Source organism: Macrobrachium nipponense, chromosome 11, assembly GCF_015104395.2.
Source record: "Macrobrachium nipponense isolate FS-2020 chromosome 11, ASM1510439v2, whole genome shotgun sequence".
In the NCBI taxonomy this organism is placed as follows: Eukaryota; Metazoa; Arthropoda; class Malacostraca; order Decapoda; family Palaemonidae; genus Macrobrachium; species Macrobrachium nipponense.
The window spans coordinates 52,365,146-52,387,445 of record NC_061087.1 but is presented as its reverse complement, the minus strand read 5'-3'; the positions used below and the strand labels follow the sequence as shown (position 1 = coordinate 52,387,445).

The window sequence follows — 22,300 nt, the reverse complement described above, 5'->3', positions numbered from 1 at the left end:
TAATCATGACTGAACATGCCTTCCGTTTACTTAGAAAGTTTCAACAGAGATATCTCTTAGACCTGTTCGGGTTTACCGCACTGTAATAGAGTTCTGTACGAGTCTACCGCGGCATATACTATAATGCTCTCCTGTTTATGCAGCGCAGCCTTATTAGGGAAGGAAGCATGCTTTGTGAGGGAATGGATGAGTCTGCTGGGGACCATTTCCTCTCTGGAGAAGCTTGTTTCCCTGAATAGACTGCAATTCAGACCTCTACAGTTTTTCCTACGGAGAACTGAAATAACATCAAAGATCTAGAAATAATTCTAAACATCTCTCAATGCGTTGACAATCACCTTAGGTGATAGCGAGAGGGTGCCAGGCATCTAGACAGAGGTACAGATGTCCTGGCACATGGTCTAAAAGAATTGGAAGCAATTTGTTTGGCTCTCCAGTTCCTAAAAGATGAGTTTTGGCCGAGTGGTCAAAATCATCTTAGATAATTCCACAGCTCTCTCATGTTTCAAGAAGAGAGAGATGGTTATGGGCATAAGCATAGAACGTAACGATCCTCAAGAGGTTCGTTACACGAGTACACGTCTGTGCGGATCTTCTTGATCGATGGCAGCAACTTCCAAACTGAGTAATCCTCATTTAGAAGAGTGTCGAGAATTGTAGAGACTCTGGGGTCGTCCTTTCGTAGATTCTTCGCAATAGTGAAGACGAAGAAGCTTCTTCTACGTTGCTCCCTTTTTCTCGATCCGAGAGCAGTAGCAATAGACGCCATCCTATAGTATGGAATGGGGATAGTTGGTTAGTCTCTTTTCCCCTATTCAAAGCTTAGGAAATATAATTTAATTGCTGGCGTCAGAGGGAGCGAGAAAGACGCTGATTTCTCCAGGTTGGTCTTCGAGAGGCTGGATTCACAGAGGCCACGTCCTTCAGAGAGCACTTTCCAAGGACCCTTCCCGAGAGATTCGATCTACTCTAACAGCCTCGCTTCGAGAGGTACCTAAAACCTCTCCGCTCTGAGTCTGAATGCGTTCAGATTGTAGAGAAGCGAGAGGATCTTCAAGATTAATGGCAAGTCTCATTTCCAAGACATAGCAGTGCTGCCTATTTTGCAGTGTAACAATTGGACTGGACCGTTTCTGGGGATAGTGTAGGAAGAAAGACTGTTCCTCCACCTTGAACTCTGTGAATTTCTTTACCATCTTCCCTTTCCGTCTGAAGTATGGGATAAGCTATCCTACCCTCCAAAGCAGTCCCTACTATTGTAGAATACGCAAATATGTTATTGACGGCCTCTAGGCTCAGAGATTCGGATCTGTCAAACAACAAAGCCCTTCACGATCTTTGAGGTTTGTGGAAATCTTGAAATTGTCTAGATCGAAGCTTTTGGCATGGAACTTAGACGTAGTCTGAAGTTCCGGATGTCAAAGCATTTCGAACTTCTCCTTTCTGTAAACTTATACACGTGTCCAGAAAGGCTATTTTTCTAACCACTCTAGCTACGGCAAAGAGGGTTAGTGAGGTTTTAGCCATCATCAGAGGTTTTGGCTTTAGAGAACATAATGCGGTGGCCCTCTAAGGCTTCCGTTCTTGCAAAGTACGAATACCCATCTAACCCTTGGCCCAGAGGGCTGGAGATCAAGGGGATGGCGCAAATTATGAGGCAAGAGCCACAGAGAGTCCTGTGCCATGTCGGGGCTCTCAAGTTTTATCTTGATAAAACTAAAGGAAGTCGAGGCCATTCGGACAATCTGCGGTGTTCCGTAAAAAGACCAGACTTGCCCATGTCCAAGAACGCCCTGGCGTTATTGTTAAAGAGTTCTTTTAAAGAATCTCATTCATTATGTTTGCATAAAGATTTGAGATTTTTTAAACTGAATGCTCAAGAGGTGAGGGCACGGCCTCGGAAGCATTTCAACAGAGCATGACACTCAGTAACATCCTGAGTGCCACGTTTTAGCGAAGCAACTCTGTGTTCGCTTCACACTCCCGGCGGGATGTGAAGACGACATATGAGATCTGCAAGTCGCTAGGACCATACATATCCGTAGATATATTATTGGGGGCAGGAAGCAGCACGAATCCTATCCTATAGAAAAGGGATAGGTGTGCTTTTAACTTTGAAGGGTCGGTCGCTTGAGGCGCGTTCCCTTTCTTTAGCCTTGAAGTTATGGAAGTAACTTTGATAGGTTAGGTCAGGTGGCGGTTTTAGCTTCGTTGCCCTCAGAAGTATGGTCATATGGTCTAGTCACATTGTGGTCACGCCCCCGTTGACAGATCATCTGGAGCGCACCAGCATTACGGGTCTCTACCTCGCTGGCAACTCTAGTAAAGCAGAAGCAGACTTTGGTGACAGTAATCACGAAGTCAGCTATGCTAAAAGGTAGGGAACCAAGATGTCTATCATCTACATAGATTTGTTTCCTAAAATTCTATTCTGTCTCTTCCCACCCTCCAAAGGTGGGATTCAGCTATATATATATATATCTGACAGGTAAGTTTCATGAACAAAATGTTATTGTTATAATACAGTGTTCCCCCCGTATTCGCAGGGGATGCGTACCAGACCCCCCCGTGAATAGTTAGAATCCGCGAATGTTTGGAACCCCTATAAAAGCGCTAAAAACAGCCTATTTCGTTAGTTAAAACTTAAGAAAAACCACTAAAAATTTTCATACTTGGTTTTTTTAATAGTTTTATCACAAAAAGTGCATTTTATGATGAAATTAATCACAAAAACCAGGAATTTGTGGATATTTCTCATAGAAAAATACCGCGAATGTGCGAATTTTCCGCGAATAATGCAGGGAAACGTTCCCGAGAGAAATCCGCTAATGTGTGAGTCCACGAATCCGGAGAACGCGAATACGGGGGGTCCACTGTACAATTAAGTTTGTTCATACTTACCTGGCAGATATATATAATTAAGTGCCCACCCACCTCCCCTCAGGAGACAGTGGCACTATAAAATATGAATAGAAAATGGGAATGGTTCCTGATATCCGCCTCCCAGCGGCGGGAATGGGTACTACCACCTGGCCGCCCACTGCGTGTGCCGCGAATTTTGAAATTCTGTCGGACTTCAGAGAATACAGCTATATATATATCTGCCAGGTAAGTATGAACAAACTTAATTGTATTATAACAATAACATTTTGTTAAACCTCGATAGATTCTCGTTAATATTATATAAATTGAGAAGCAAGAGTGATCATTTGCATGATACAAGGAGAAAATGACTGGATAGATATTATTGCTATGTGCGAAATCTTGAAAATAATAACATCAGGAGAGCGAAGAGTATTATGTCTCGCTCTTCTAGAGATAGTCAGGGAATTAACGATTCTCTTTCCCTTACTAGTGATCCTATTGACCCTGCTTTCATAGTAATAGTTTCTATTCCCCCTACTGATATAAGTGTTGGTCCAACTTTATAGGACATGATAGCGACTATTCAAGCCTTTGGTAAAGGTATAATCCCCTGTGGAAACAGGGAGAAATCGTGGTCAAATGTGAGAGATTTTAGAATCACAAGTTACATTGTTAAAATCAGTGCAAGTGCAAGTGCAGTGGAGGGTGCGACCGCACGGACCTGTCGTGCTCCTAGTCCTAGGCCTCTTCCAAGCTCACCAACCCCTGTGAGAAGGAATGTCGACCGACGAAGGGAGGCGAGAGGCTTCAGCTACCGAGCGGCCGTCCCCTCGAGCGTACCTGTTGACGATCCCCAGGACGTTCACCCTCGCCATAGGAAAGGCGAGGTAAAAATTATTATGTTTTTTCGATTGATACGGCTTGGATCTATCGTACTCCTGGTCCTAGACCCCTTCCAAGCTCACCAACCCCTGTGACGTCCCCAGGACACTCATACTCGCCATTGGATAGGCGAAGTTAAAGAATTTTCTTCGTCGTCTGACGATGCAGTACCTACTAGATCCTTCATAAGAAGGAGATCATGAGTGACGCAAAGCGTCAAGAACTGTCAGGATGTAGCATTGCAGCAGTCCTAAGAGATTTTAGTCTGATTACGAAGACAAAAGGAGGTTGGAGAATGTCAGTTACCCCACCAAAAGCAGTAAGATGTCGCACAGGCGGCCATCTGCTTCGGTGGCAGACGGAAAGACGTCGGACACGGTTGGTCCTTTTGTCGAAAGCAGTAAGATGTCGCAAAGGCGGCCATCTGTTTTGGTAAAGGACAGACAGATGTCAGACGCTTTTATGCCTTCTGTACATTCTCCTCTTCCTTCTTCGCTTTGGTCTTCGTCTACAGATGATTAATTGTTTGATGTAGATAGATACTCCGTATCTGTGTATATTCAGCATATAGAGAAAAAACTATCTTCATACATGAAGATCTGCCAGATGGCTCGACATGACGCCCAGCGTCAAGTACATATGCATAGTGAAGACGGACGTCAAAGAACCGAACGTCAAGATGATAATGCCGTCAAACGTCAAGTGCTTGAATGTCAGTCATATACATCATGACGTCAGTCTCCAACATGACCCCGAGCGTCAAGAGTTGGAGTGTCAAGAGACTCCGAGAGTCAAGTGGATCATGGCGCTGAGCGTCAAGAGAATTATGACGCCGAGAGTCAAGAGTTACAGCGTCAAGATCATAAACATAATGACGCCAAACACCAAAGTGCCGAGCGTCAAGATCCTAAGCGTCAAGATCATAAACATGATGAAGGATCATATACAGCACGATCCCTGACACTAAAGATCCCAACGTCAAGGGGATCATGGCTTCGTCCGAGTAGATCTTGAACGTCAGGACCATAAACAGCATGATCCCGGGCACTTGAGCGTCAGGATCATAAACGTCATGACGCTGTGCACCAAGTATCCATGGGTGTCAGGATCATATACAACCGCCAAGGGGATCATAGATCCGACCTTCTAGATCTTGAACATCTGGATCATAAATGATCATCAGGATCATAACATCATGACACTGGACACCAAAGATCCATGGGTGTCAGGATCATATACAAATGTCAAGAAGATCATAGAGCAAAGCGTCAATAGCTTGACTGTCAGGATCATATACATCATGACGCCAGACGTCAGCAAGACGTCGCTACTTATATTTCAAACATCTAACTCGCCTGGTTTTGTATACTATATAGCTTACGTCCCTGACGTCAGCTATATATATAACTACCAGGTGAGTATGTTCAAAAATTTATTTTATCATGAAAATAACATTTTGATTACATTCAGGAGAAAGGAAACTTGATAACGTTCTTTCTCTTGTGAGTACCTTAGAGCCTGTTTCAGATGAAGAGCATTCAAAGGAACAACATGCTTCATCAGATTTGAAAAAACTTATAAAGGTCTGTATATTGAGATTTTCTAGAGAGCTTTATTCCAGCTACTCCTCGTTCCCCTCCTTCAGAGTTTACGCTTGGGAAAATCGTTCTAATATGACAAACTTTACAAAGAGGGGTTTTGTCTCCCTCTTCCAAGAGAACTCTAAAGGTGATGGATAACTGGAGGCAAACGATGAAAGAGCAAATTAAGACAGTTTTCTCGTTTTCCCCCAGCAAAGTTAGCATCCAGCTCGACTGTATAGCATGAGACGAGAGAAGCTCTTGGCCTTGGAATTCTTTCTTCGACCCAAGGGGACTTCTCGAGTATGGCGTATTTTTTTCGTCGAACGGCTATGAACAGAACCAAAGTGCTTTAGTCGACTTCAGAATTAGATCAACTCGTCAGAGAAGTGTTCAGAGCTTTCGAGTTTTAACTTTTTGGGAACGTAGAGCGTCAAGGTTTTTACACCTAGACTACAGACGACAATATTCTGAGCAACAGGACGTATGGACTCCAGGACGCCAGGCATCAAGATTCTGGACGCCAAGACACTAGGCGTCAAGAAACTAAAAGTCAGGAAGCCGATCGTCAGATTCTCGACGATAGAGCTCCAAAAGTCAAACTGGACTCCAGGACGCCAGGCGTCAAGAGGCTGGACGCCAAGACGCCGGACGTTTAAGTATTTGAACAGTAGGATGCCAAATGTCATGAATTATTTTTTCCTTACTTATGAGGTCATACTCATTCATCGGGCCTGTTTTATGCGCCTCTTTCAGCACAAGAGTTAGTGAATGAGGTCTCCTCTGCCTTAACCCAGAAGGCCACGCAGGACTTAATATCGAGAATTCTCGATAATTGTTTTTACGATAATCGGTAACCTTGCAGAATGCTTGAGTTCCTGGGATTCCTAGCATTTGCAAGAATATCTACTACTGGAGTAAGAATATATCTCAGTAGATTACCAACCCTGGAATACACAAGAACGAACCCGAACATCCAGTTTAGATTGAACTTTTGTCTTCGGGGTTTTTTCAATGTTTACTATTGAAGCTTTCCTTAGGGGAAGACTTCTCCTTTACTCTCTTGACTAGAGAAGGAAAGGTGTAGATTTCCAATCCGTATTTTCATTTCTCGAAGGGAAAAGAATTAGGATGAAGGTCGTTTGTACAGAAGCCTACAAATATACAACGGATATTACCCTTGAGACATAATTCTGTTAAGCAGTTGCATTGTCCAGGGGGCAGTCGCATACTGTAGTTAATTCTACGGTTTGTGACCGAGACGACTTGGTTCTTAATAGAACTGCAACTCGGGACTGTCTATCTTCCCAGGAGTTAACAGTTTCAATTTTAAAATACCTTGGTATGGTCACGACAAAACCACCTCAGTTTTTTGTATTTACTGAAATCCGTTTCGTTTAAATATAATTACTCGAGCATAATAGATTGCTTTTTCTTTTAACGCTCGATTATTCTACCTGAACGCATTCCTTAGAGGAATGAATTACCTGGCAACTCAGGATAGCGAGTGAACAGGAACTGATTAGACCGAGACTACAGATTCGGCAACCCAGTACTACCAGCTGGTTCTCCGAGACGCACTGTCTTATTATTTCTCTCTCCCCTACAATGATTGAGTACCGAACCTGTTCTCCGTACAACAATATCAGACTTACGTCTCTTTTTAACGGGGATTCTCGCATACATGTATGACATCTTCTGCATCCCCTTGGATATTGCGAGAATTTTCAACAGATATTACCCTAGAAATAATAGATTAAAGGATATTTCGCGCAGCGACACGAGCTGAGCCCAGAAATATATATTCTGGACTTTTTCATCTTGACGTTTACCGTACAGTAACAGAAGTCTTTACTATTCTCCCGCTGTATCGCATTGCGATAATGCAGAATGTCTCTTCAGACTTCTGAGTTTGTCTGCAAAATAATCTCGTATTCGATAGGGTGCAATTGTTCGTTGTTCACCCTGAATTAACAGATATATACGGAAGACATCGCCTTCTCCCCGAATTGCCAGCTCTATTTCCAATTGATCAGCCCATGAGAAGTAGAACTTCCCTGTATTTCCATTACTGGAAACCGCCCCGCTTTCATTGCAACTACAACCCCTCACCTAACAGCAATGAAATCGCTGTTAGCGTTTTCAGTCCTTTGTAAGCGGAGGTATGGAACCTTGAGAATCCTTCTCTCGATTCGACTGTAAAGACGTAGGTTGCATTCACTCTCCACCTTCGTCTTCAATGAAACAGTGTTGTTTGCTTCTTAGCTGGGATTCATCTACTAGGGGAATGTCTTGCCATAAAGGACCTCAGTCTCTAAAGGGCAATTGACTTGGCCCTATTGGGCACATGACTTAAGAGAATCATCACCGCGTTAAGGGATTCACTACCTCACTGTCCAGCACCAGTGACAAACAAATAGATAATGTGTATTGTCTCTCAGCATAATCTTTTTAAAAGACAAAAAATCACGTGACTTGCTCGGATGCTTGGACTCTACGCCACCGAACGCAGTCGATAAACAGATCTCAGAGCGCCCGAGTCAGTTACGATCTACGCTGTAGACTTAGTAGGTTGTTCCAGATCAATCATTACTTCATCCTAATAGATTGTCCCAGCAACCATACCATGGACATCAGCCATGGAGTGTCGCTGTCCTATCCATTGCCGAGAAGAAGAATCTTCGCTGCAAGGGGATAGGACAGTAAGAGACTCTTCGCTGCAGACTGTAAGACAAGTCGTAACATTTCGACCTCGACCATTAAGCGATACATAAACACGTTCGGAGAGGTCTTCATTGACAGGAACTTAGACGTGTCTGAATATAAAGATCTCCAAGACCTTCATAGACCCTTCGACATGACTAAAGAAAGACTACAGTCCCCTCCAGCATAGAATCTGGACGTAGTCCTGAAATTTTTCATGAATGATAGGTTCAAACCTTTACAGGAAACATCATTTAAGGACCTCACCGTATAAAACTCTCTTCTTAGTTGGTCGAGCTACAGCGAAAAGAGTCAGTGAAATCCATGCCTTCAGCAAATCTGTAGGGTTCAGACAGGGTAATGCTATCTGCTTTCTACAACTGGAATTTCTAGCGAAGAACAAACGCCCTTCTCTGCCCTGGCCCAAATCGTTCGAGATTCCAAACCTGTCGGAGCTCACAGGTAAGGAATTAGAGAGAGTTCTTTGTCAGGTAAGGGTCCTGAAGCATTACCTGAAAAGGAACGAAGCAATTATGTGCCAATTCAGAGGGGCTTGAGTGTTTTGTCAGAAAGCCCTCTCTGCAAATGTCAAAGAATGCATTTCCCTTTTTCATTAAGAACCTTATGAGGGAAGCTCATTCAGAATATAGTGAGGCGGATCTCAAACTGTTGAAGGTCAAAGCACATGAAGTTAGAACAGTGACAACATCTGTAGCTTTCAGACAGATCAGGTCTTTACAGAGTATAATGGACTCTACTTTCTGCAGAAGTAAGTCAGTGTTTGCCTCACACTATTTGAAACATGTGCAGACTCTTTATGAAGACTATTGCACTTTGGGACCATTCGTAACAGCGAATGCAGTAGTGGGAGAAGAAGCTACCCCAACAATCCCATAACCTAATACCTTTTTCCTTCCTTGGAACTGTTGAATTTTTATGGTTGTTTGTGGAGACTGGAAGCAGGCTTCCACAATCATTGATTTTCAGTCAGGTGGTCATTTTGTTCCTTGGTAGCGCCCGGAACAAAGGTATTAGATGAGGTCCTGTCACATAGAGGTTATGCACCGGTTGACAGCTCCCTGAGGTCTTCAACCCCCTGGGTGGATCGCTGGATCTCTTGAGGAAAGCAGACATAATGAGACACGAGATTATTAAAGTCAGCTTCCTTAAACAGGTACGATCCCATAAGTCAATTCCAACGATGTTGGCTGTCTCTGACCCTCCACCAAAGGTGTCAATCAGCTATATATATATAACTACCAGGTAAGTTAGATGTTTAAAAATGATATTTTCATATTAAAATAAATTTTTGAACATACTTACCTGGTAGTTATATATATAATTTAATTCCCACCCTCCTCCCCTCTAGAGACTAGGGGCATGGAAGATCTGAGGAATAGTTGGAATGGTTCTAGGTACCTGGATAGAGGGCACACAGGTGGTACACCTGACTACCCAATCGGCGATTGCCGCGAGTTTTGAATTCTGCCGTGATGTCACAGGGACTTAAGCTATATATATATAACTACCAGGTAAGTAAGTATGTTCAAAAATTTATTTTAATATGAAAATATCATTTTTTTTTTATATGCAAATATTTCATAAATGAGAAAAGCTATAACCTTCAATTATTTTTTTGTTGTATTCTACATGAAATTGCGCACATTTTCACATGTAAAACTTTATGTAACGGCTAATTTAAAATGGTGCAAACATTATGACAATCGCACGTATGATTTTTTCGGAAGAGTTACCGCGCGGACGTAAGGAAAATTTTTTTTTTTTTTTTCATAAATTCACCATAAATCAGAATATTGTGCTAGAGACTTCCAATTTGTTGCAAAATGAAGGTAAATGATTGAATATTACTAGAATATAAGAGTTTTAGCTTACAATTGTGTTTTTCGACCATTTCGGTAGAGTCAAAGTTGAGCGAAGGTTGAAATTTTGGCACTTATCGTTATTTATATGAAAATATTTCAAAACTGATAAAAGCTACAACCATGGGTTGTTTTTAGTTGTATTGTGCATGAAATTGTGCACATTTCCATGGGATAAAACTTTATGTAACGGCTAATTTAAAATGGTGCAAACATTACAACAATCGCACGTATGATTTTTTCGGAAGAGTTACCGCGCGGACGTAAGGAAAAAGTTTTTTTCATAAATTCACCATAAATCGAAATATTGTGCTAGAGACTTCCAATTTGTTGCAAAATGAAGGTAAATGATTGAATAATACTAAAATATAAGAGTTTTAGCTTACAATTGCATTTTTCGACCATTTCGGTAGAGTCAAAGTTGACCAAAGGTTGAAATTTTGGCACTTATCGTTATTTATATGAAAATATTTCAAAACTGTTAAAAGCTACAATTATGAGTATTTTTTTTTTGTATTCTACATAAAATTGTGCACATTTTCATATATAATACTCCATGTAACGGCTAATTTAAAATGGTGCAAAAATTGTGTCAAAGTGATGAAATAATTTCTGAGATGTGTCACTGATGCTTTTTAGTGAGATAAGAAAGAAATTCGCGCTTGCGCCCCTGCTTAACGATTGTAAACAAAACAACGCCTTGATCCGTGAGCTCCTAGCATCCCCCAAGGTGCGTGATTCAAAAGTTTTCGGCTGGTAGGCCTGTAAGTATTTTTCCGCGAATTTTTAAAAAAACTTTTCTATGTCGACGTAAATTACGTCCAGTCGGCACCCAACAGACAATTTATCTCGACGTAAAATACGTCCAATAGGCGTTTAAGGGTTAAACATTTTTTTTTTTTCTCTCTCTCTCTCTCTCTCCTCTCTCTCCACTCTCTCTTCTCTCTCTCGAATCTCTACTCTCTCTCTCTCTCCAAAACTACCAATTTTCTGTTTTTTCATATCACTTGGCCCTTCCTGTTTGCTTACTACTAAAGGTCTCTTTAAAAAAGAACTATCCAAGGAAGATTGCTTCTGCCTGCTTTTCAAAATGTTCCTGAAACGACTCAGGCAAACTTTATCGAACTGCGCAAGCATACAACCTGTGTAAGCCTTTTTGGGGTGTGTTTTCTACAAAGGTTTGAACTTTATGAAAAGCAGCCAGAACATCCTTACTTTTCTGCCGTTGTCATAGGGTCCTCCTCCTCCTCCTCCTCCTCTTTGCCACTGCTAGAGAACTCGTCTTGAGCGATGTTATGTTGCATGGCCTCCAACTCCTTCAGGTCATCCGTTGTAAGCTCCTCTTGGTGCTCCTCGAGGTCATTGATGTCGTCCTCGTCAACGACTAGCCCCAGTGACTTGCCGAGTGCAACGATCTCATCAAGATCTAGTAGCTAAACAGTTTCAGGATCGTCAACTGTTTCTGAATTTGCATCAGCTTTGCCCACATCGAATCCCTCGAAGTCTCGGGTGGATGCGGCACCAGGCCAGGGTTTCCTCCATGAAGAATTCAAGGTTCGCCTCGAAACCTCCTACCAAGCTTGATCAATGAGTCGGACGGATGCTTATCACGATATCGAAATGCTCCTGCCAAAATTCACGCAGGGTGAGGTTTGTGGTATCGGTGATGTTGAAACATCTCTTGAAAAGATGTTTTGTATACATTTTCTTGAAGTTTGATATCACTTGCTGGTCCATGGGCTGGAGGAGAAGGGTGGTGTTAGGCGCAAGATTAAGAACCTTGATGAAAGAATACTCCGCTAGGATATCTTCCTCGAGGCCAGGAGGGTGAGCAGGGGCATTGTCCAACAACAGCAGACATTTCAGAGGGAGGTACTTTTCTTCCAAGAATTTTTTCACTGTTGGGCCGAAACACAGATTTACCCACTCGGTGAACAAAAGTCTCTTTACCCAGGCTTTCGCATTAGCCCTCCACATCACTGGAAGCTTCTCCTTTAGCACTTGTGGGCCTTGAAGGCTCGAGGAGTCTCCGAATGATACACAAGTAGGGGCTTCACCTTACAATCCCCTCTTGCGTTAGAATAAAGTGCAAGAGTAAGCCTATCTTTCATAGGCTTATGCCCGGGTAGCTTCTTCTCTTCCTCCATGATGTATGCCTGACAAGGCATTTTTTTTTTCAAAAAAGGCCAGTGTCGTCACAGTTGAAGACTTGCTGAGAACTGTAGCCTTCCTTGATTGTCATCTCGTCCAATGTCTTAACAAAGGCTTGGGCCGCTTTCGTGTCCGAGCTGGCAGCCTCCCCATGCTGCACCATTAAATGGATGCCAGTCCATTAACAAAATTTATCAAACCAACCCCGAGAAGCCTTGAAGGGTTACCTTCGATGTCCCTTCTGCTGCGTCGTCTTCAGCCTGAGTGCTCAGATAACCGATAATGGCGCTGGCTTTCTGACAGATTACTGTCTAGGTTATCGTATCGCCAGCGATTTTCTTGTCCTTAATCCATACGAGAAGCAGTCTCTCCATCTCATCGTGCACATGGCTCCTTTTGTATGACAAAATAGTCATGCCCTTAGAAGGTGTAACTGCTTTGATGGCTTCCTTCTGCCTAAGGATGGTGCCTGTTGTCGACGGATTTTGTCCGTATTCCGTAGCAATCATACTCAGCCACATGCCAGCTTCATACTTCTTAATTACTATCTCCATCTTCGTCTCCATAGAAAGCATCCTCTTCTTTCCGAGAACTTCAGCAACATTCTTGGGACCCATGGCTAATAATGTAAGTAATTAAGTTCATGCACAACACGATAAAGTAACTTACAGTTACTTTGGCAGCCTGGGTGAATCTCGGACTTTACAGTACACCCTTTCACAACCTGAAGTATTTTTGTACATAGAAGCAAAAAAATCTTCGTCTTTGCCTTCGTAACCTGGTTTTCTTGTGTAGGAACTTTCATATGTAGAGGTATGACTGTATACAGATTGCTCAAAAGACAATACTGGAGTAGGAGCTTCAGCTTTCTCAAATAATAAATTAATCAGAGTAGGTCTTCCTTTAATATTGTCTGTTTATTGCAGAACTCTCAGCCATACGAGCAGCACTTGACATAATATCTGAAAGGCAAAGTCTCTTCAATAATTTTCAGCAACTCACATAATGCTATTGATGCTGTAAACAAGTACAAATCTTCAAATCAACTTGTCAAGAAATCCAGATAAAAATCCACCTACTTTTCCAATTTGAATTGTCAATAAAAATCTGTTGGATTCTGGCACTTGTAGGAATTGAAGGGAATGAAAATGCAGATTCAGCAGCTAAACTAGCATGCACTATTACCCCAACAATTTCATATCCCCCTGTATCAGACTGGATAGCATCTGTCAAATCTCTAATATATCAAAATTGGCAAACTGATTGGTCTTCCGTACCAATATCAAGTAAGCTGAAAAATATATCTGAGGGATACCCATGGGTATCATCATCTCAAAAGGCAAGATCTAAAGAAGTAATATTACCAAGCCTCTGCATAGGTCATACTAGATTTTTCATGGTCATCTAATGACAAGCCCACATTGTGACCCAACGAAATTTAATGGATGCCATGTTCCCATGACTGTCGAGCACTTACTCATTTAATGCCCAAATTGGATTCAGCAGAGGCGCTTTTTTTTCAAGATCCAACAGTGTCAGGAATTCTTGCTGAGGGCAGGGATTTCTCACTTAACCTAATTATTATGTTCCTGAGGAATTCCTGAGAAAAGGGCCTTTTTTTAGGCTCTGAGGTCTGGTTAAACTAATCTTTTATCCTATCCTATCCTTAACCCTTTATGGACAGATATACTCACATGAGTAGTGATAAAAAGTTTTAGGTGTTGGCCGGATTTACTCATGGTCGGTAACAATATTACACGCTATTGATTTTGGGGGAATCGGGCGGAAAGAGGGGCCATAACTTCTATAGACCATAAATTTACTAAAGGCAGTCCCCGGTTTATGAAGGGGGTTCCATTTTTGAGACGTAAATTAAAAATTGTCATAAACTGAGAAATTGTTGAAAATTGTTAAAAAATCCTAAGAAAAAACTTACTTTTAATGCTTTGGGTGTGTTAAAAACTATGTAAACTGCATTTTTATTGCATTTTCATTAAAAAACACATCAAATATTGATTATTTCACCTTGTTGGAGTCATATTTCTTCTGTCAGATTGGTGTTGTAAGTGTCGTAACCCTGGAACATTCTTCATAAACCTGGAAATAATTCGTGATGAATGTAATTGAAAATCATTGTGAATACGTAACGTTGTAAGCTGCAAGCCTCATAAACTCGAGATTGGCTGTAATGGCAACTTTTAGAAAAGTTTAGTTAAAGTGGGTGTCTCATGACAGTTAGTTGTGTACTTGATTTCGAGGAGAGATGTATCTCTCTCTCTCTCTCTCTCTCTCTCTCTCTCTCTCTCTCCTCTCCCCGTCGTCTCTCTCGTCTCTCTCATCCTTCTCTCTCCTCTCCTCAAATAAACTCTCTCTCTCTCTCTCTCTCTCATTATATATTTGCTCGTAAATATAACCAGGGGTTGCTGTTGTTTTTACTTCTTATCTTTTATGGTATTATGTCAGTTATAATTGTAATTTTGCAAATGAAAATGCAAAGAAATGTTAGAAAAGAGAAGTATTATCCAAAAAAAGTTATGGCATCTTTGATGTCAATAAATTTGCGTAAATATTTTACAACAAATATGCTCAGAATTTGTTAATGATTTTAGTTCTTACCTGTTTTAATATTTTGCGAGCTGTAATTATAATTTGACAAAAACTTAAAATTATCTACTGTATTAGAAAAAAAATTGTATAACTTGGTAGAATGTATGATTATCTTGAAGGTAGTCATTTTTAACTTATCGTGGAAAGTAGGGAAAATTTTGAACAATTTATTTTCTTATGCCATCTACATTTGCACATTTTCCTTTTTCCATTAATGTGCTTCTTTCTTAGATTGGCCAACCTCAAAGTTTCCCTGGCCAGGGGTGCTGCATATTCATTTTTTTACCCCAGCCCCTAAAGGTTAATGTCCTTTCATTTCACCTCCCTTGCAATGTGGGATTCAGCTAAGTAGTTACTTGGTAAGCTACTTATATAAAATGATATTTTTATAATAAAATTAGGTTTTATAGATATACTTATCAAGTAATTACTAAATCAGAGCCCTCCCTCCCTGTAATTACTAAATCAGAGCCCTCCCTCCCTCCCCTGTTTTTTCATGGACTGGGCAGCAATAAATAGAATGACACCTTCAGCTTTTGTCACCACCAAGCTCCCATAGTAGTGGCCGGGTTCTGTCACCCCCATTTTGCAAGTCACTTGTCAGCGAATTTTTGAAATTAGGATGCTGTGCGAGCGTAATCTTTAGTTCAGTAATTACTTGGTAAGTACTGTATATGTAAACTTAATTTTATTATAAAAATATTTTTTATATTTTGTTTATTTACTATGAATTATGATGTATCATTTCATGAGAGGCCATCAACAGAAGTTCTGATTACTGTCCAGCAAAGAGAGCCTCCTTCTGGGATTAGGTTAGGCCTGTTAAAAACATACCTTGGACTTTAGGACATACAATAAAATCCTGAGACTTGTTCTACTGGAGAAAAGTGTGCATTTGACACTAGAAAAAAAGTGTTACTTGAATATTTAACATTGCAATGTTTTAATTGGTTATGGAATAAACACAATTCTAAGGTCAAGTTGGGCTATTTCAGGTATTTCCATATTACCAGGGAAGATGAAACGTTATATCACACAACAGGAGAGATCCATCCACGTGTAGTGGATCAGGTCATGCGCAAAGCATTATATGTTGACATCTTTAGTCCAGGAGTACGTCCTTCATGTAAGGTAAGCTAGTTTTGCCCTAAATTGTAATTTTCATTAAAACCTGAATCAGTAGTACCTTGCAATTCTAGTTTCGTTCAGAATTGTTTACGTCACCTTTACACCGTTGAATTGGTCCCATTTCACATAAATGTCCCCGGAAGTTTTACTTAACTATACAAATTCCCTGTTTATTGGTTATTCACTTGAACATGGTGTATTTTAGAATAACATAAAAGCTTGACATATACCTATGGCATATTTTAAATGTACAGTGCTGTAATGGTTAGTGGAAAGGCATTCAAAGTATGAAAATGATTAATGCACACTGCATTACACAAGTTTAAAAATAACTGTTGTTACTCTACTGAGTTAAGTATATATGCGAGTCCTTTGGTGATACTTAAACTGCATCAAAGATAAACAAAAAACTAAGAATTACTGATTGACAGATTAATAACATCATTTAGGAATGTACTTTTAGCACTTATTATATTTAAGTTGCTAATTTCATGAAGTTACTAATTTCAATGATTTAGAAAAATTTTCGTCACCATGATATGCTTAGTTAGGGTCAGCTGTTTTGAGTGTCATGAACTGATATAGGCTTACTATAGAAACCAATTAAGTAATCTAGTGACAGAATATGGTTTTCTAAGACAATTAGTGTTTTTGATGCAGCATATTAACTTTCAGTCATTTTTCACATCAGTATTTTCTACAAGGCAGTGGCTATAGGTCCAGAATTCCAGACCTTGCAGATTAGCACTATTGACATGGCACACAGTTAAGGGGAGAGTTATTAGTCAAAAGTTAGTTTCTGTACCTTGTTGTTTTGCGCTAGTGATTTGGTCTTTGACCTGCTGATCTGGACTTTCTGTTGTTCCCTCCATGGATGCATCAGAAATCTACCTCTGCAAACTGCAAGGCTTGGTTTGAGATTTCAAGAAGATTCTTTCCAGGAACACGTTTTGCATAAGGAGCAATGACTTTAGAATCTCCTTTGTATAGCTGGACAAAATTCATGTCTTCATACTATTGAACAGCTCGCTTTAACCTATCAAAACTATAAAATTTTGCTCCTTTTGCAAGGAGACAGTCTGCTGTCATGTTTATGAATCTGTGCGAGTGCACAATAATTCATGGATGTTTACAGAAGTCTAACACATGTGCAGTAAGTTCTGTACTAATAGTATTAGTTGTAGGGCACGGTAGCCTGCCATACCAATAGCCACTTTGTTTTTAAAAAGACTTCTGCACACTAGATGATCGAATCTTAGTTTTTGTGTTGATAACTGTGCAACAATTTCTAATTTCTTGAACCCTTAACCCTTTAACGCCGAAGGGGTATAATAAAACTCGTCTCCTGTATGCCAGCGGGGTCTGGGAGTGAGCGCCGAAGCGGAAAAAATGTTTTTTTCAAAAAATCACAGCACGCTTAGTTTTCAAGATTAAAAGTTCATTTTTGGCTTCTTTTTTTGTCATTGCCTGAAGTTTAGTATCCAACCATCAGAAATGAAAATAAATATCATTATCATATATAAATAATGAGATATATGATTGCGCAAAAAAAAATTTCATATATAATTGTATTCAAATCGCGCTGTGAGCAAATTGGTTAAAGCTAACGAGTTAATTTTTTTTCCGTTGTATTGTACTAAATTGCAATCATTTTGGTATATAACACATTGTAAAACTATCAAAGCAACACAGAGAAAATACTATCACAAAATCATGCATGAATTCGTAACGCGCGGACGTAAAAAAAAGCTGTTTTATACATTTAACTAACCTGTCAGATATATACTTAGCTATAGACTCCGTCGTCCCCGATAGAAATTCGAATTTCGCGGCACACTCTACAGGTAGGTCAGGTGATCTACCGCCCCGCCGCTGGTGGCGGGAATAGGAATCATTCCCGTTTTCTAAGACAGATTTTTCTCTAATCGTCGGACTGTAAACATGCGTTTACGGTTTCCTCCTGATTTGATTTTCGTGTTTCATCGCCATCGATCTTCTGGGCTGTCTTTTGCAGGGAAGTACTGGGTCTTTGGTTCGGCATACGCTTTTTATTAACTTTTAATGAATTTCGCTTCGAAATTTAGAAGAAAATATTAATTGAAACTACCGAGATTATCGGTAGACACTCACATAGTTTGCAATAAAGGGAATATTTATTCATTATTACATGTAATAAAGGTTACAACTTTATTGAGGAATATTAAACTTTAATTTCTACTTTAGGAAGTCAGAAAAGCATATAACTAGATACGCTTACTTTATAAGCTTTAATAGCGTGTGTGCTAACGAGCAGTTAGAGTATTAGCAGTACTAGTATTGTTGCATCCTCATCACCTTCTTACTCCACAGAAACTACAAATTTATATATGCAAATTTGAAGATAATGGATGTAGCTCAAAAGCGAGCTCTAAAAAGGTAAGAAGTGAATATAGTGTTACCCATTGAAGTGGAGGGTGCGTCTGATCGGCTCTGTCTCGCTCCCAGACCTAGACCTCTTCCAAGCTCCCAGGCCCAGAGGAGAAGGAATGTCGACAGTCGTAACGGAGGTTACGGAGAAATCCCCACCGATCAGGCGTCCCCTCGGCAGACTCTGTAGAACGTCCCAGACTGCCAAGTTCGCCATTGGAAACAAGGCGTCCTAAAATAGTGGAGGGTGCGTTTCCGATCGGCTCTGTCTCGCTCCCAGACCTAGACCTCTTCCAAGCTCCCAGGCCCAGAGGAGAAGGAATGTCGACAGTCGTACGGAGGTTACGGAGAATCCCCACCGGTCAGGCGTCCCCTCGGCAGAATCTGTAGCGTCCCAGACTGCCAAGGATCGCCATTGGAAAGGCATCCTAAAGAAGTGTTTTTCTTCGTCAGATTCTTCACAAAAATTATCCTAAATGTGCAGGAGCAACTTTCAGCCTTAGTAGGAGTTTTTACTAAGGAAACTCCCAGGGAAAAGGACTCTTTCCTTCCTATAAAGAAGACGAAGGGAAAGAAAGAAGACACGGAAGTTTCGGCTTATACTCGGAGGAGTATGAAGAATGCGCCAAAAACGCCAACCTGGCGCAATGCGCCAGATGCGCCAGATGAGTTTGAGACTCTATACGAGTCAGAAGAGCCAGAAGCGCCAGATGCGCCAGAAGAGCCAGCCGAAATGGCGAAATGCGCCAGACGCGCCAGATGCGCCAGAAGCGCCACCCTGCCGAAATGCGCCAGAAGCGCCAGATGCGCCATATGCGCCAGAAGAGCCAGCCTGGCGAAATGCGCCAGAAGCGCCAGAGGCGCCATAAATGCGCCGAAGCGCCAGCTGGCGAAATGCGCCCAGAGGCTCCAGATGCGCCAGAAGCCGCCAACCTGCCGAAATGGCGCCAGAACGCACTCTGCCGATCTGCCGAAATGCGCTAGAAGCGCCAGCTTGGCGCAAGGAATCACGAGCGTCAACCCGGCGCAATGAGCCACAAGTGACAAATAAGAGACGGACTTCTTCCAAAAGACAATTAATCCAGGAAGATTTGTTTGGCTTTCGGAAGGATAAGCCTTTACCTGACAAGGGCTTTAGTTGTCGCACAAGCGGCCGTATTCCTTGTCAGGACATAGGTCGTTCCGGAGAAAGCGATAGGAGAGGACATCCTTCGTCGGACACAGCCATCGCTCTTTCCAGGAGAAGGATAAGGTCGTTTTGCAGGATCAACCTATCTCTCGTAGGGACGCAAGTTATCGCACAGGCGGTCGTCGTTCTTGCGAGAGTGGGGTGGATGTTGCAAGAGGCCAGTCTCCTACTATGAATAAACAATCCTCTTCGGAATTGGATTTGGAAGAGATTTCGGACTCTGAAAATCACTCGGCTCCGGGTTTGTCAGATTACAAGACGCTGGCAGCCCTCTTACTTCAAGAGTTTGGGGACTTTTTAAGCCCTACTGCTCCTCCTTCTCCAAGGTCCTTGTTTACAAGCACGAAGGTCCCGAAACAATCATCTTTTATTAAAATGAAACCAACCATTTCCATGAACAATGCTCTCCGATTCGTAGGAAATTGGTTGGAATCCAAGGAGAAGGAGGGGAAGACAGTCTTTACCTGCCCTCCTTCCAGACTATCAGGGAAGAAGGGAATTTGGTACGAGACGGGCAAACCATGGAGTCTAGCTCTCCCGTCTACTGCAGAAGCAGAATTTTCGAATCTGGTAGATTCGTATAGGAGACAAGCCTTGTCATCAGCAAAGTCACACGGGGGACTTCTGAGATGGACCATCTTCTCAAGGGATTGTTTAATGTCTTAGAAGTTTTTAACTTCTTAGACTGGTCCCTTGGGGTGTTGGCCAAAAAGACACAAGAGGAGGAATCTCTTAGTCCAGAAGTCCTTCATAGTGTTCTTTCCTGTATGGACAAGGCGGTTCAGAATGGATCAGGAGAGGTGCCCTCTCGGTTTGGTACTGGTATTCTGAAGAAGAGAGTCTTATTTAGCTCTTTTCTGACGAAAGCGGTTACTCCTACTCAGAGGTCATCTCTTCTGTATGCTCCTCTGTCGGACCAATTGTTTCCTTCAAATCTTGTAAAAGATATTTCTCATTCTTTGACAAAAAAGGCCACACAAGATCTGTTGGCCCAATCTGCAAAGAAATCAAGGACTTCGGGTCCTATTAAGAGAGAGACTCGGGCTCCTCAACAGCCCTTTCGAGGAAGTACCTCGGCCAGACCCTCTTTTAAGAAAAGAGGAGTGCAGAAGAGAAGTAGGCCTTCCTTCAGACCTATCAAGAGAGCTAAATGAGACAACAGTCCTTCAAGCACCGGTAGGAGCCAGGCTTCGGAAATTTTCCGAAGAATGGGCTCGGAGACAGGCAGAAATTTGGTCCCTTTCCGTGGTAACAAAGGGATATATGATCCCATTTCGAGACAGACCTCCCTTGACTACGAACCCGAGGGAACTGTCAGCCCAATACAGGGACCCTGCCAAGAAAGAAGCAGTATTGCAACTGGTAGAATAGATGTTGCAAAAGGAGGCCAGTTGAATTGGTTCGTGGAATCCGCAATTCCCTAGGATTCTACAACCGTCTTTTTCTGGTTCCGAAATCCTCGGGAGGGTGGAAACCGGTCCTGGAGGGGAGCGCATTGAGCCGATTTGTGGAGAACACAAAGTTCTCTATGGAAACATCAAAATCGGTTCTTGCGGCTCTTCGTCCAGGAGATTGGATGGTCTCCTTAGATCTACAAGATGGCATTACTTTCATGTCCCCCTGCATCCATCATCGAAGAAATATCTCCGATTCATGATGCAGGGGAAAGTATACCAATTCAGAGCCCTATGCTTTCGGCCTTTGTCAACGGCCCCTCAAGTGTTCACGGCTTAGGCTCTGGACGATTGGCTAACTAAGAGCAAAATCGGAAATTCAGTGCTTGAAGGACTTGGAGAAGACTTTGAACTTGACAAAATCTTTGGGACAGCTGGTGAACCTCGAGAAATCACAATTGATACCGGACAGAACATAGTCTATCTGGGGATACAGATGGATTCTCGGGGTTTTCGGGCGTTTCCATCTCAAGCAGAATTACTCGAGACTTAGAAAAGATCTCTAACTTCTTAGAGAAAGAACGGACCTCGGCGAGGGAATGGCTCAGTCTGCTGGGCTCCCTTTCCTCGTTAGAGCAGTTCATTTCCCTGGAAAGATTAAAATCTCAGACCTCTGCAATTTTATCTAAAGAGGATGTGGAGTCAAAAGACAGGAGACTTGTCAGACTTTTTTCCCATCCAACATGGGATAAATCGACCTAAAGTGTGGTTAACCCCATTAACAAGGAACGAAGGGGTGTCCCTCTTGATTCGGAACCCTCACCGAGTGTTGTTTTCCGATACCTCGGAAACAGGTTGGGAGCAAACACTGGGTCCAAAGGAAGTAGCAGGTGTTTGGACCAGACAACAAACTACTCTGCACATCAATGCGAAGGAACTCCGGGCAATTCATCTAGCCCTGGAATACTTCGAAGCGGAAGTCAGGGAGGTGGTAGTTCAAGTCAATTCCGACAACACCACAGCTCTGGCTTACATCCGGAATCAAGGGGGCACTCACTCTTTCTCTCTGAACGAAATAGCGAGAGCTCTATTAACCTGGACAGAGGAACGGGGCATTATTCTGCGTACAAGGTTTGTCCAAGGAGTAAAAAAACCTAACGGCAGACAGATTGAGCAGAAAGAACCAGGTTCTCCCGACAGAGTGGATGCTCCACTCAGAAGTCTGGGGACAAATATGGTCACTCTGGGGGAGACCCCAGATCGACCTGTTTGCCACGTTCCTCTCCAGGAAAATAGACAACTTCTGCTCGCTAGAAGAAGATCCCAGAGCCACAGCGATCGATGCTTTCCTCATGGATTGGTCAGGCATAGATGCATACGCCTTTCCCCCATTCAAATTGCTGGGGGAAGTAGTAAGAAAATTTGTGGCATCGGAAGGAATGAGAATGACTCTAATTGCTCCCTTTTGGCCTTCCCGAATCTGGTTCACAGAGGACTGGAATGGACGGTGGACTT

General features: G+C 42.0%; 1 protein-coding gene across 1 annotated transcript in view; it reads left to right on the top strand.

Moving 5' to 3' along the window:
- The window catches only part of LOC135208665 (uncharacterized), an 81,328-nt gene that overhangs the window by 5,056 nt on the left and 53,972 nt on the right, over nucleotides 1–22,300 (top strand). The window contains exons 2-5 of the mRNA XM_064241098.1: nucleotides 5,218–5,330; nucleotides 8,649–8,799; nucleotides 13,192–13,400; nucleotides 15,527–15,799. Coding sequence (XP_064097168.1) covers nucleotides 5,218–5,330; nucleotides 8,649–8,799; nucleotides 13,192–13,400; nucleotides 15,527–15,799 — 746 coding nt within the window. The remainder of the gene's footprint in view (nucleotides 1–5,217; nucleotides 5,331–8,648; nucleotides 8,800–13,191; nucleotides 13,401–15,526; nucleotides 15,800–22,300) is intronic.